The following is a 15,761-nucleotide window of genomic DNA, read 5'->3' as shown; positions in this document are numbered from 1 at the left end:
TATTTTATTGCCACCCCTTGTAACTGTACACTCTTTCTCCATCATAGCTTGGCCTCTGTGTTCTTTTTCAGTGCTGCAATATTGTGTAAATGTTGTTAGTACTTTCTGCTCTTATATTTGCATTGACTTTTACTCTTTCCACCTTCATCCTTTTTTAACCTCTGTGTTTCTTTGTGGATATAGCTGTAGTTTCTTACCCATGGCCAACAGTTTTGTTTATCCTCTGGTGTTGGCTTGGGAATTGTACTCACCCACTGTTCCTCCACTAAATATTTCATATTTGTGAATCAATTATTGAAAATCATAAATGAGCCGTGGCCACCCTCTCAGCTTTTTATTTAATCCTCTAAATGATTCAGCAGAAGAGAGGCAGAGACAGGAAATGCAAAAGTATTGATATGGCAGACTTTGGACTTATTATGCCTGGCACCAAGCCCCTCTGTGGATTCATCATGCCTATAACATGTATTTGGTTCGGACAGTGTTTGGCTGCTTTCAGATGAGACTCAGGTGGTGTTGTTATTGGTCTCTAATTCTAAAGAGAGGCCACTTTTTCATAGTCATTTCTCCCCTTTCCCTGTGTAAAATGGACAATATGATATACAAGTGATTTTAGTCTGACTGTCTGTACTAGTTTACATGTGTGTGTTTTCTGTCCCCATTTAGGCTACCTCAACATCCAGTCTTGGCCTGACAACATAACAGACTTGAGTGTTTTCTCCAACCTGGCAACTATTGGGGGAAGAGCATTGTACAGGTACCTGCAGATGTTAGAGCTGTGCTTTGATTGGCATCTTGGGCTATTTATTGAAAAGTAGAATTTTATAAAAAATTTTTAAATGTATTATAATTTTTGGCTTTGTTTTAATCTATCAAACAACCTTTGATCAGTACCCTTAAAAATATTATTATACAAAATGCAACAACAACAAAAATAATAATACAAAAATAAATGTACTCATGAAAAATCAATTTTCATTTTATTATCTTAAAATTAAATATGTAATAAATGTGTTTTCTTGTAAAAGTAAATGTCAAATCAATTGATGTTAAAAACCAGAAGTAAAACTTTGCCTAAGCTGTTGCAAGTATTTTCCAGCAGTTTGTTTAGAACTTTGAAACATCTTGACAAAGTTCTGTTCATCCCAAATGTCATTTGTCTAGTAATGACATTTTATGTAGCTTAGTTTGTATATTTAGAAGCTTTTTAATATAAATTATTAGTAAATGTTGTTTATGCAATAAGGATTAAGTGCTTTGCATTTTAATTTTTGTTGCCAAGTGCAAAAATTACCTCCAAATAACACTGTGCTAAGAACATGTTTTAGTCACGATTTTGTTTTGACATTTAAGAGCTCAGTAGTTTTAACCCAGCTGATAGAACATAATTATTTATCATTTACTTTTTGCTGTTTTGTAAAAGTGCTTTAAAAATGTGTAGTGGCATTTGGATAGGAACAATGTGAGTCTTGGTTGATTATATAGTACACATTTTAGGTGTGTGTATGTGTGTGTGCACTGCACCTGCCTGCAGGCCGTATACAAATTATAGCCTGTCCCTGACCTTTGCCCCATACTTGATCCTGCTTACTCTCTGTCTGTATGATGGCTCTGACATCCCGCTGTCCCTCTGTCACAGTTAAACTGTGTGAGTCATGTGGGGAGGGGTGGAGTAAGGACTGATGGTAGGCTTTTGAAACAAACTACTACTTTAAAAAAACTGTTATTGCATTAGCAAACCAGAAAAGGGCTTAAATGCACCGTGTTGGTTGGTTAACTGGAACATAGTGAAATGAGTTATTGCTCATTGCCTGATGTGACAAGGCAATAATGTGTTTTGCCCATGTAATTGTGTATGCGTGTGTTCGTTTATCTAACGTGTTAGCCACTGAACCACTGAACAAATTTTAATGAAACTTTCAGTAAGTAATCATTAACTGTATGTACAAAACTGAATAACTTTTGGAGTCAGCCCAAATCAAGATGTCCGCCACTGCAAAGCAATTCTAGCAAACACAAAAACAGACAACTCAGTCAATTTTGCATATATTGACCTAAATTGTGATGTTCTAGTAGCTAAAAGTAATATGAACCTTATATTCTGGTCACTAACTGATCTGCACAAGATCTGTTTAAAAACTTCTGCAAAAAAACGATATGCAATATATGCATGTTTTAAGGAATGCTGGATATTTTTCACTTTACTAGAAATAAATGGACTGAATTTGGTTTGAATTGAACTGTTCACTTTTCTGCATACCTTCCTGAGATAATATTTGTCGTAAATCAAAAGTAAATAAAAAAAAATTAACTAATTTTAACTGACTATTTAAACAAAAGTTTTGTGTCTATCATTATTCCAATAAATAAAAGTAAACAGTTGTAAGAAAAGTTATCTAACTCTGTTATGTTGTGCTTACTGCAAGAAAAGATGTAATAATTTTTATATACTGATCTATATTTGATCTATTTATATATCAGTTTTGTGTCAAGGAAATATTTTTTAATTTATTGAATCATCTGATTATTTCACTCATGCATGCAAGTTTTACGTTTCAAGTTTAAAATAATAGACCAGCTGTCACATGGTTCATGTTTGTTGTTATATATAACTTAATGCTCTGTATTTTGTTCATGCTCTGTGTTTTAATATTCAAAACTCAAACTAAAGACTAAGTCATTATTCTCCTGCTCCTGTCTGGCCCTGTCTTCCTCTCACCTCCACCTGTTTTGCCCTCTCAGTGGGATCTCGCTGCTGGTGCTAAAGCAGCAGGGCATCTCATCACTGCAGCTGCAGTCCCTCAGAGAGATCAGTGCTGGGAATGTTCATGTTGTTGAAAACAGCCAGCTTTGCTACTACAACACAGTCAACTGGACCAGTTTGTTTCGCGCAGCAAACCAAAAGGTTCTGATCCACAACAATCGAAGCCCGCAGGAATGCTGTAAGTTTATACTAAACAGCTGTGCCAAGACATTATTTTTCTGCAGCTTAATATTACAGCAAACTGTTCCATTTTTGAGCTTCTCCTGCTGAAGAACTTTCAAAGGCAGTTACTCTCACTGTCAGGAACTTGCTTCACTTTTTTTAAAGCACAAAAAAAGGCAGAAGCCAAAACAAGTAGAATTTTACAGATTGATTGTGTTCATAAAAGTTAAAAAAATCCATCTTAGCTTCCAATCTCTATTTCATTTAATAACATTTTTGTTTTATGAAAAAATACATTTTCTCTTTGTGTCTGAGCATGATTTGGCCTTATAGGGACTGACATAAAGTAAACAAACAAACAAAAAAAACACAAAAAACATTCAAAGAACACAATGTTTTTGCAAACTAACCAGGCAGTTTCTTTGTGAGTTGTCAGTTAAAGAGGTATTCAAATATATCCCTTATGTAATACAATCAGTGATGACAGCTTATTTTGAATTGAAGAGCACATGCCATTAGTTTTGTCTTTAAAGACACCAATTTTTTTTTTAGTTTGTTTGAATGTTTGTTTGTTTGTTCTAAAAAAACAAAATGCTAAGAATAAGATAATGAAGTGTTTCTTAGCTGGAGCAAAGAAAAAGGAAATTGTGTAATTTCAAATTAAAATATTATGTTTTATGAATTTATTCTGGCAGATCAACTAAAGAAATACTATTGTACTACTGGAGTGTAAACATAAGACCAAGTTTGTTTGTTTGTTTTATTTAACATGATGATCACTTGGACAAAGGCAGCTAATTATTCTTTTTTTTCCTCTTTTGACAACCATATTCAGAACTCTTCCTATGTCATTTGGATACTGACCTTCTGTTATTCTTCCTTTTCCTTCCTTCTTTTCTTGAGAAAAGCCCTTATCATAGACTTCTACTTAGTCTGTTCTGTCTCCCTCATGTCAGGAGTTTTTCTTTCCCAACCATTTCAGACACATCTGAAGTTGTCATGTTTTTGATCTTTCTTCACAGTCAATGTCTTTGCTTTAGCGCCCAACCTTCCTTTTCTGCTCATTTTTCTCTCCCTGGTCAGTTTACCTGTGGAGCTCTACCCCCAGCACAGGTGGTATTGTTTCTTATGAAAGGCAAAGCTTTCATCTTCCCGCTTGAAAGGAACAATTGATTTCTGTCTCTCTCCTTTTTTGTGTGTCTGTATTCTTCTCTCATAACATTGTAACCGCCATGACACCGAAGCACCGAATGTGTTAAATATGACCAGAATAGCAAAGACAAAATCATATTCACCACAAATGGGATGCTAAAATTTCTCTGTGTTCATCTGAAATGCTGTCACTCTATTTCAACTCATTACATTTTTTCAGAATATTGTCAAATGTGGCAGCTACTGTAGAAAAGAGGGAGAGGAGGAATAAGAAAGACAAAGAGCAGAGAAAAGTCTGGATTACAAAAGCAGATGAGATGGACTGAATTGGAGAGTACTTTGTGAAAAAAAAAAAAACTTTTGTTTTTTTTGTCACTTGAGTTTGGCTGTAAGCCTAAGTTATATCAACAAATTAGTGTGACGTCTGCAAGTGCTTTCTTTGTCTCATTGGTGATTTGTCATAACTCAGCAATTAAATTATGAAGCAGCATAGCTCCTTCCAGTGCTAAAAGCAGCCCCCCAACACACACACACACACACACACACACCATATAAAGACAAATAAAGCATACTTTAGTCCCACAGCTTAGACTATTAGAATGCCAATGTTTTGATAGAAAACTGAATTGTCTTATAGTTCATACTGAAGGGATACTTACTCTGACTGTTCTCTGTGAACAGCTTGACACTCTTTTGTTCCCCAAGGAGAGATAACTTAGTCCCTTAGCCACCCACATGATAGTTTAAATGTTTTTAATTCTGTCTTTGTTTAGGAATGCTGTTGTCTGAAAAAAAAACATACCTTTTATAAGCCAATTCAAATGAGCAACTGGCATGTGGAGATGGAGCTATTTAGTGCATAAATGAGTCCTTGCAAAGCTATTGTGCCATGATACATAATACACCTTTGTGTCTTCTAAGTAGTGGGATTTTTTTTCTTTTTTTTCTGTTAATTTGACATGAGGATTCATTCTTGTTTTGTGTCAAAATAATTGCTGACTCATTGATTCACAAATGCATCCACTATGAATCTCATGTTTTTCTCATACACAGTGTTTGTTTATGTGTCTTTTGAGCAGCCAGAGAACACATGGTGTGTGACCCGTTGTGTTCAGATGATGGGTGTTGGGGTCCTGGTCCAGACCAGTGCCTGTCATGCCGGAACTTTATCCGTGGAAGAACCTGTGTGCATTCTTGCAACCTTTATGAAGGGTAAGTAATGCAGGCATGCTCACTTCTAGATACAGAGGATCAACAGTGTACTGATGTAGCAGAAGAATGAATAGTAGATGGAAAAAAGGGTGATTGGGTGCATGGATTTAGACTGTGTGGCAGTGGAAAATGGAAAAAAAAAAAAACGTTGTACGGTAGTATCTTCTCTGAAATCCACAGATGATATAAGGTGAAAGAAAAGGAAATTCTTTTTCTCATTGCAGATAAAGCCCTTTCAAAAGAAGCTCAGAATCCCTCAAAAAAGTAAAAATTCATTGTGAAATATAAAAGAAAATACAATGCAATGATTTTGATAATAGTCACAAAATTATTTCTTGGGACATATATTTTTTTTGTTGTTTATTAAAAGATATGTACATTGCGTCAATTTTGTGTTTACAAAACTATCTAGTTTGTTGTTTCATCTGTCTTTTCAACACTTTGTCTGCATCTTGATAGTACATATTAGATTTAAAATAACACTTCTGGGGTTTCGCTTAGAATCCTTTCCTCATTTTATCAACATTTTATTCTAATTTTGATTTACCAATATGAATCAAAAAATATCACAAAGCATTTTAACACTCTTGCATAGGTAAACCAATAAGCACAAAATGCGAGCCAAAAATTGACTCGTTTTTTTTTTTCCTAATTTCTAAATTAACCTCATTTTTTGACAGATTAATTACCACAAAGCAAATCTGCAGAGTATTGACACACACAGAAACTCAGATCAGATGGACAGATGTTCTTTGAGCCTTGGTGTAATGAGTTTTACAAAGCACTTTTCTTTTTTTCTCAACTGGATCAAAGTGACTACTTAACTTGTTCCTACTGACATTTTCCTTAGTATTGAGTAACTCTAACTATAGGAGACAGAATCAGTTTAATTTGTCAAAATGTGTGGATAGAACTACACACAGCCACTATTAATATGGGTATTCACATAAATATTGCACTCATTAAAGCAACAAGAAGTTATTCGATCATATACCTGTTTGGTTGTTTTGTTTGTTGCTGTTTTTTTTTTTTGTTTGTTTGTTTCATTTTTCTATGTTTTTGGTTCATTAAATTTGTAGTGAAGTCTAAATGAAGATAAGCCCCACTACATGCTTTGTGTAAATTAGGCAGGACCATTTCAGTGTATGCTGTGACCACCTCCCAGCCCTTCTGCAGTATTACGTATGGTCAGCCACAGACCTCAGAGATATGGACCTGCAGTGGCAGAACATGTCTGTCAAGGCTCTATGGGAACTGAAATAAGCTTTTGAAGTGATGGACAGGAGAGAAAAAAAATAATAATCCAGCAGATAGAACTGTAAATGAAAATATGACACTTTAGCAAATGCCAAGAGCAAAAAATAAATACTTCAACAGCATGAACACCACCAAATATACATTTCTTGACATGAAAAGTAAAATAAATACTGCTGATTTTCTATGTTCATGTCTGAGAAAAGAAAATGTATGACTGAAAACCCATCAGTGAAGCAAATATATTCTATATTTTTGTTTTTCCAAACCTAATAAATCAATGCACTGACATCTTGTATTTCAATGATGATACCAAAAAAGGCCAAATTTGCCCATTTGGATCGTGCTTTTACTGTAGATGCTCCTAAATTGTGGAACAAGCTGCCTCTTTATGTTAGACAGGCCTCTTCACTGTTTGTTTTTAAATTTCTTCTTAAAACTGATCTTTTTTTTTTCTTTGGCGTTTGACACTCTAAAAAATTGTCCTCATATGCTTTGTTTTTGTCTTCCAAATTTACCAGATTTTATTCTTGTATTTATTGTTTTTATATTTTTAATTCTTTGTTTTTTATATGTTTTATTGTCTGCTTGGTTATTATTTAGTCATTCACAATTTACAACAACTGTATATATATACAGAGAGAGCGACAATGTGTTGCGCTTTCTGGCAAGTTTTCAAGAACAGTGTGTTCTGTCACAGTTTCAAAGTTTAATTTTATTTTACCTGTTAAAAAGAGATTGCATTAAGTGCCAAGGGGTGTTAAGAACAATTTAAGAAGTGCTTGTAACAGAAGGCCCCCTGTAGAGTCTAATAATGTTAGGAGTCCCTTGATGTTTTCTATTTTATTATAAAAGGTGAGAAAAACCTGGGGAGTTTTATTAATGATATTTTAGAATATGTATTAATATATTTAAATCTAAAGTTATATCTAACAGATTTTTTTTCTAAGATCAAAATTAAAACTTTATTACAAATGTTAGGCAGCTTCTGTGGAGAAGAAAAAGGACAACCTGTTGTCAGGACAGGAGGGCTAGGCGTGTCACTGCGTGTCACAGTCACTGCTTGCGCACGGGGCCACGCCCTGCCTACCTGTTCACCTCCACACCATCCCCACTCACAGCTTCAGTGTCACCTGCACAACTGGCACATCGTCAACCAAATCCTGAACTTGCCTGATCTGTCTTTTACTTTGTTTTTTCGTCAATTCTGTTGAGTTTTGGGCAACATGCGCACGTTAACCCTAGCATAATGAGCAATAAAATGTGAAGAACTTTCACAGTATCAAATGTGCACCTAAAGTGTTATTTAAGAAATGAAACAAACCATATTTGACTGCCTAACTGCGTAGGTGAATTTTGTTGGTTTTGTGTATTTTGACATCGATGTTTAAAATGTCACAAAATAATCAATGTTTTGTATTGTGAGTTTTTCTTTTTTGTAATTAAAATATTTGCTGTGTTGATGCAACTTTGGAAGCTTACAAAAATACAAATAAATAAATAAAACGGCTCACAATACAGTATTGATTTATTTTAAATGTACTTCTGTGATTTCAGTCTGAGTAACAGAAGCTCAGCATGGGTTGACTGTCAGCAGAACAAGAAGCATCTCCAGTATTATTTTTTCTTTCTTTTGTTAATGCTTAAAACTATTTGTAACTTGTGGTCAAAAATATCAGTCATTCAGGTTTCACATTGTTGTGAACATGCAGGGTTAAGGGCCTGAATTGTCTGAAAACAATTCAGAATGTGTATTGTATTATGTATATTATTAGTGAATGTGTTTATTTGGCAATCATGTTATCTGAACTAGTAATCTTGTCTGTGAAGACAAAGATCCTCACCAAATACCTTTGATAGTATCTAGCAACTGCAGTGCTCCACAGTCAGGAAAATACTTGAATTTTTGAATTCTTTATAGCTGAATTTTCAAAGTTTGGAGTAGATCAGATCACTATAGAGTTGAATTGATACAAAATTAAATTAGATCTCTTGCAAATTTATTGCATCATATGTGTCCTAAAAAAAACAGAGCAGCCAAAAATCTTGTAGCTTTTAGTCCTAAAAGCATTAATGATATATATAAATATATATAATAGTTCCATTGCAGTCTTTAATATTTTAACCACATGCATAGAGACAAAGGATTTTACCTTGCATGGCTTTTCTGAAGGTTTTACGAAGGCCAGATGAAGCATAATTAATATTAATTTGATTTTATTCCTCTTGGGACAGCAACATTTTTATCGTCTTTGCTGTTTTTCCTCACTGAGCAAAAGACAAGAACTCCAGTTTAATTTTCCATCTCTTGTACTAACAAAGCAAAGTGCCAACTCAGTTGCAGTGTGGTCAAATTTAATGACTTTTTAGAAGCCACTCTACTGCTCTACTATTTAAAAAAAAAGATTGCAGAAGTTGAATAACACCACACTTAATTTAATTGATTTTGAAAATGTTGCTCTCCTCACAGGCCCTGCACCTCTCAACTGTGTCGACCCTCTGAGTTATAATTCTTCAAACTCTCTGAAACCTTCCATCATGTCGTTTTTGCTCTGAATTGACTCAGACATTATTGATTACGAAAAGACCATTTACAGACTGTTTTCAGTGATGAAAAAGACTCGTGGAAATAATTTTCCGGTGGGTAAAATCTGAGAAAGTGTGAGTTTGATTAGTATTTAATAAAAAATAAATAAAATCAGTAGATCTGTGCGATAAGTACAACGATTCAAAACAGTGCTTATGTAATGATTGATAATTACTTGAAACCTTAAAGCAAAGTAATGAAAATAAGGTTATTCATTCAAAAGAAATGTCTCAGATATGAAATTACTTTTATTATTTGGTAAAATACTTTGCTTTGATATTTAAAGTAACTGACTAAACCAGACTTCAAGGCAACACTGTAATTTGAAACATTCTTTGATTTCCATTTACATGAACCCACCAGTTTGTTCTTTTTTCATGTAATTTTGTTTCTTTTTTCCTGCATGATTGCACAGGCTCATGTAAACCTATGTAAAGTGTTCATTTATACATTTGTTCCAAGTAAGTGCAAGTGGCTGGCATCTTGCTGCTTAACATTTTCAATGTGTACTTTTAAAAAAAAAAAGGCATAGATATTGCCAACTGATCCATGTGATCTGATCATGTTGATCCTTATTGTTCCTGCTACACTTACATTTTTGTTCTGGTTTCCCCCACTTCTTTTATCTTATTCCTGATTTTGTTGTCTCTCTCGATTTGTTTCCTGCCGATCAAACTTAACTACTCTTTCGCTTCCTCTCAGGGATATCCGAGAGTTTGCCAATGGGTCAGTGTGCGTGGAGTGTGATGCCCAGTGTGAACGAGCAGACGATGACTCTTTCACCTGCCATGGCCCGGTAAGCTTACTCCAACTGATAAGAATATAGAAGGGGGGGCAGTTAGTTCCCATGTTTCCTTCTCATTCAAGCACAAAAATAATTGTTTACACCTCTATTGTCATTGTATACATTGATTATTATGTAATCAATAGTTTTATTGTTTGTATTGAAAAAAAATGTACTTCAACCCTATCATTCTTAAAGCTGGAAGCTGTAACAAGAACATAAACAGCAAGTTACAAACAAATATCATTGGGATAGTCTCCTATAGTGTGTGTCTTGTCTTAAAAGAAGCAAAGATGTGTTTACAACATTTTTTTTAAATCTTTTTTTTAGGCTCATATTCATCTTTCCCCATTTGAGTCAAAACAAACAAACAAATAAATAAATAAAACAAGTTAGAGTGTTTTTAGTTTAAAATATGCCTATCTACCCGCAGTAGCTCAAAGGAAACACTATCCTGGGAATCACAAAGAGGCATACTGCAAAAGATGACTAATCTGCCTCATACAATTTTATCAGAAAATAAACTGATGTAAATTGATGTACTTGCATGCAGAGAGGATGCTAATTATAAGCCATGGATAAGCCATAACTCACAATTCTGTCATTCTAATCCCAGATCAACAACTATGAAACTGTAAAAATTGGCAGAGTGCACAAATGCTTAATATAAGGTTTGTTTGAACTACTAGGAGATGTTTGAGTTGAGTAAGTTTCAAAAGAATGAATCTGTTCTTGAATGGGCCCTGCTGTGGGTACCAGTTAGCTTACACCTCCAAAACAATTTCTTCACGATTCTCCAAATTAAGATCACTCTGACTGATCATAAGTACTCAACCTAACCCCATTTCAAAAATACAAATGGAATAAAAAGCAAACAACAAACTTTATTTTAATGTGGACAGTTGGAAATGAAACACTGTATCAGTAATATATTTCAGATTCTGTGAACTACATATGCACATCATTTGTAAGTCTTCATATAATAGATCTGACTTAGATCAAACTGTTGGACCTTGTGTAAATATCACATGTAAACTACAATTACAGCAATCATGTTATAGTCCATTGAAACTAACAGGCTACCTACCATAATTTGAAAGGCTAAATGTCTTCTGTGGGGAGACAGTAGATATACATGAACAGATGGTATTCTATGATCATAGGATGCAATAAAAAGAGATTCAAAATCGTTGCTGTTGTTAAACTTGTCATTTGCTCATTTCATCTCCAGGAACCCAATTTACTGTGTTTAGACTATTTTCATATTGAAAGCTTCAGTATTTGTTTAGAATTGTATAATTTTTTGCCGCTTTTACATTATGATTGACACATAGCCAGAATCAAAGAAGTGTGTGAATACTGTTATCTAGGACTAAGATTAGGAGAAAGGCTGGCTCTTTATTTATTTATTATTATAGTTTTTACTGAGTGGTTAGTGGTTACAGCTTGTGTGGAAGATTGTGTGGAGGTAGAGTTGAAGCCAAAAGTAGTGAGGCTGTGACATCAAAAGTTTCATCAATACAGATTTAATCTAGTTTTTTGAAGGAGACTTTTAATCACATACATCTAACAGGGCCTATCCACTTCGTGGTTTGGCCGGAGTTATAACTGAAATTGCATTTAAATAAAATAAATAATAAAAAAGACCATATTTGATTTTGAACCACCTCTTCAAAAGTGTTCCAAATGAGAAATTAAATAATCAGATTTGTTGGGAATTGTGCTACTGGTCAGTTATTTTTTTAATGAATTCTCATGATGAAAAAAAACAAAAAGAAATATTCATTTACCCACGCAGATGGACGCTACACATGCAAACGTTTTGTGTTAAGCACACAGCAAGACCAATTTAAATTTGCAGCAGGGTGTTCTGGTTGCCCTAACACCCTGCTGGATCAAACAATATTTTGCTTTCTTTTTTATCACATTTCTTTACTGATGTGACAGGGCTATTGTATATGCACACAGATATGCACACGCACGCATGCTGAACCATGGGTAGAAAGACTCAAAAGAAAAGAAAAAGAAATCCAGGTTCAGTGCTCAAACTGGTAAAAGCAATGACACTGTGAATTTGCGTAATTATACCAGAGTGAATACATGCTCATGTTCACACTTAAGCTGTAAAAAGCACATGCAGAGCCATTATTGCACTCATACACAAATTTAAACATGCAGATTCTTAGAAATTATCACTTCAGATTTTGTATGAATAAGCATTTGTATGTACGTCTTTACTTACCAAAGAACAATTATCTACTGCTGCCATCTTCCTTTTATTTTGGTGCTCTCTTGCTTTGAGAAAACAATCCGTGTCTATGTGTTCATTTCTCAGACATATTCTGTACACATGCACTATTCTATGTAATAATGCATGTATACCTGTTTATTTTTGTGCATGTGTGACTCAAAGATATGGTTTCTAATTGGATTCCCACTCCAATCCACTGTTTAAGAATGTGTTGTTTATTGGAAGATTTTCTTCAGTCCTGTTGTTGTTACGAGGCCTCTCTGAGAGAGCTCATCACCTCGCCTCCTTCCCCCTCCTTCCCCCTCCCTCGCCTATATTAGCTCCATAAATCCTGTTCTAGTCGTATTGTTATGGTCATTGTGTGTGCTGTGAGCGATGGTTATTATCTGCCTGCTGTGCTCACACTACTTTATGCGTCTTGTCTGTTTTCTCCATTTTTTTTTTCTTTCTCTCTTTTCTTGTTATATACCATCTCTATCCTCTATTCAGTAGTTCTCCATCCGTGTCCACCCTCTCTGCTTCCCTTTCCTTATTAGTGTACAGTACTTATTATTTACTGCCCTTCTCTCCTAACACCACTTTAACATTTTTTGGTTTACCTGTTATTGCTTGCTTTGTCTTAAACTTTCCTCTTCTTACAGATGCAAGCATAACAAAAACGTACTCAGTTTGGGTTGGGTTGGATTGGTAGGAATAATACAGGAGCTGAATGAATTCAAGTCTTCCAGAATTTGGAAGCAGCTAGAAGAACAACTGTGTTATTGTCTTTTTTCAAGGTTGCTATTGCTTTTTAACAAAGAAGTTGATAGTTAAAAAAGAAGACCAGTGTCAAAACTGACACCATGCAGAATAAATGACATTTCAAGCTGATTACACAAACAAAGGATAAGCATTTAAGAAAATGTTTTATTGTTTTTTGGAAAAAAAAGATTTTTTTTTTTTTACCATTGGGACTAAGATGTATGATTGCAAAGTTTTCAACCCTAAGAGTATTGCACCAAAAGGTAAGTGTGATGATGGAGATAATGTACAATCATCTTTTATCAGAGAAAGAACTCTTCAACAGTGTGATATCAGTATATATTCCATGCCAATGATGAATCTCAGATTGATAGATTAGGTTTGGTTGCATGGATTTTTCTACAAAGAACCAGTCATGAAGGGGTCAGAGTTTTACAGAAAAAAAATACATCTGTAATATTGGAAATGGTGTTACTGGCTGCCACTAGCCAGGAACTGTAAAACAACCTCATATAACCAAATGCATTTTTGCATAAAGTTAATTGTGCTGTAAAAATTAATGTTCGGACTCTTATGCAGCAGGATTGTTTTCAATAAGATGCATCTGATTATATTTTTTCTTTTATTCTTTGTTTTGTTCTTCATTATTTACAGGGCCCAGAACATTGTGTGACATGCCTTCATTTCAAAGATGGTCCAAATTGTGTGGAAAAATGTCCCGATGGCCTGCAAGGTGCCAACAGCTTCATCTTTAAGTATGCCGAAATAAACAATGAATGCCATCCCTGCCATGCCAACTGCACCCAGGGGTAAGTGCAGTCAGTCCAAGGACAAATCAGTGGTGGCATTAAATGCTTGTTACCCTCCAAGACATGATAGTTGTTTTTATGAATCTCAGTACATTCAAATTTGTAAAACTGCATAATAGAAAATGACAGTAGAGACCAATGTTTTGTTTTTATTATTGTTGTTATGGATAATTGTTTTACACCATATGTTAAAGAATCAAATGGGATAAGTTTGCCATGCAAGATGACCCAAACCACCCTTTTTTAGGCACTGCTTATTTGTGTTCGTTTCAAGAATAAGAATTAATGATTTTTTTTCTAAATTTTCTTATTTACTGATTCTAGCTGAATTCAACTTTTATATGAATAATGGTTGAAATAGTATATTCCCACAAAGACCTTACAACCCATATTGTACAAATATGAAATTATACTCCAAACATCCTTCAAGATAAGTGAGATAAATAGAGGAGAGAAACTGAAAATTAGCAAGAAGAAAAAAAAATGAATAAAAGAAGGAAACAAAGAATCATAGAGAGAGGATTCAATGAAGTGCGCCTCCACTCTCCACTGCTCACAAGCCACTTATCGCTCAATGTAATATTCAACAAGGTTTGGAAAGACATCATTTTGTGTTTAACTCCACAGGGGGTTTATGTCACTCCCTCTATGTGTTATTTCTCTCCTCTTGACTGACAGCCTCCAGCTTACTTGAGCATAACAATGTAGACTTAAATGGAAAACACTAGGCTGACACTTTGTCACAGGTACAGCTTCACAAGTGGGTCCGGCTCACAAAAAACAAGCTGATGGGGGAAAATGAAAAAAACTGAAATGGTCTGAGAGGGTAGAAATACAAATAGTTTCTAACTTACATAGCTGCAACAACATTCTGCACATAGCAAACAGTCTGAAGTGCACTCTGCACACCGGTCTCTTAACAGTAAACGCTAACAACAATTCTAACAGTCTTAATCAAAAAGCAGAAAAGTTGTGTAATATGACACTCTGAAACCTTTATAGACTCATGGACAATGAGAAATGAGCAGTTTGGCACATTAAAAAATATGTTTTGCAGCATTTCAATCACAAGCATTAATAAACAACATAAAATAGCTTTGTTTTTTTTTTTTTTAACGAAGTGTAATGTTGTGGGTTTGAACATCTGCACTGAAGGAATGAAGCATACCTGAGGTAGATGAAGGACAGGTGCAGGTGGTTGTCAGTGAGGCGATCAGTATCTGGATTTATTGCTCTGTCATGTGTGGAAAATTCTCCTCTCCCTTCTTTTTTTTTCCTCTCTTGATCACATTAACACAGCAGTTCACCAAACACTCTCACTTACTGTTTCTTTTTTAGTTTTATTTTTGTTTTTTAATTATTTTATTTATTTTTTTCAGTTTTGTGAGATGTCACAAAACTAGTCTTGATGGCTTATTTCCTGGTCGTGTAAATCAGTGAAGCCTCCTGTGTGTGTGTCCCTGCACTGTATTTCTTTGTGTTTAGTCTAATGGTGCCAATTTCATTTGCGATCCTTAAAAGCAATGATCTTTTCTCCTCAAATTAAGCTTGCTGCTTTGGCACTGACTTTAGTAAATGCATACTTAGAAGTCAACATGCTGTTAAAAACTCTACATTCTGTATCAGTCTGTGTTTTTTCCATATGATGGCCAAACAGTAACTCAGATTTCTAGCAAATTCTGCTTACACCACACATTAGCTAGTATAGAACATAGGAAGCTGCTGACATAAACGTCTTTGAGCTCACCTTCAAAATAAACACACTGCAAACAAAAACAGTTTCAAAGTAAAAGCTAAGATTTTGTATTTGTAGTCAGATTAAATATATATATATATATATATATATATATATATATATATATATATATATAAAAAATTCCCTTCTCACCCTCCGCGGGTGGTCTTTTTGTTTCATCCTCTGAGCTCGGGTCCTCTACCAGAGGCCTGGGAGCTTGAGGGTTCTGCGCAGTATCTTGGCTGTGCCTAGAACTGCACATTTCTGGACTGAGATGTCTGATGTTGTTCCTGGGATCTGTTGTAGCCAC

At 34.7% G+C, this 15,761-nt stretch overlaps 1 protein-coding gene across 1 annotated transcript in view; it reads left to right on the top strand.

The window, feature by feature from the left end:
* The window catches only part of LOC108240414 (receptor tyrosine-protein kinase erbB-4), a 240,332-nt gene that overhangs the window by 167,659 nt on the left and 56,912 nt on the right, over positions 1–15,761 (top strand). Inside the window, exons 11-15 of the mRNA XM_017423864.3 lie at positions 667–757; positions 2,743–2,942; positions 5,158–5,290; positions 9,834–9,927; positions 13,562–13,716. Of these exons, the coding sequence (XP_017279353.1) occupies positions 667–757; positions 2,743–2,942; positions 5,158–5,290; positions 9,834–9,927; positions 13,562–13,716 (673 nt within the window). The remainder of the gene's footprint in view (positions 1–666; positions 758–2,742; positions 2,943–5,157; positions 5,291–9,833; positions 9,928–13,561; positions 13,717–15,761) is intronic.

The sequence above is a fragment of the Kryptolebias marmoratus genome, linkage group LG6 (assembly GCF_001649575.2).
Source record: "Kryptolebias marmoratus isolate JLee-2015 linkage group LG6, ASM164957v2, whole genome shotgun sequence".
Taxonomy (NCBI): Eukaryota; Metazoa; Chordata; class Actinopteri; order Cyprinodontiformes; family Rivulidae; genus Kryptolebias; species Kryptolebias marmoratus.
The sequence above is the reverse complement of the archived record's forward strand: the minus strand, read 5'-3'. Positions and strand labels throughout refer to the sequence as shown.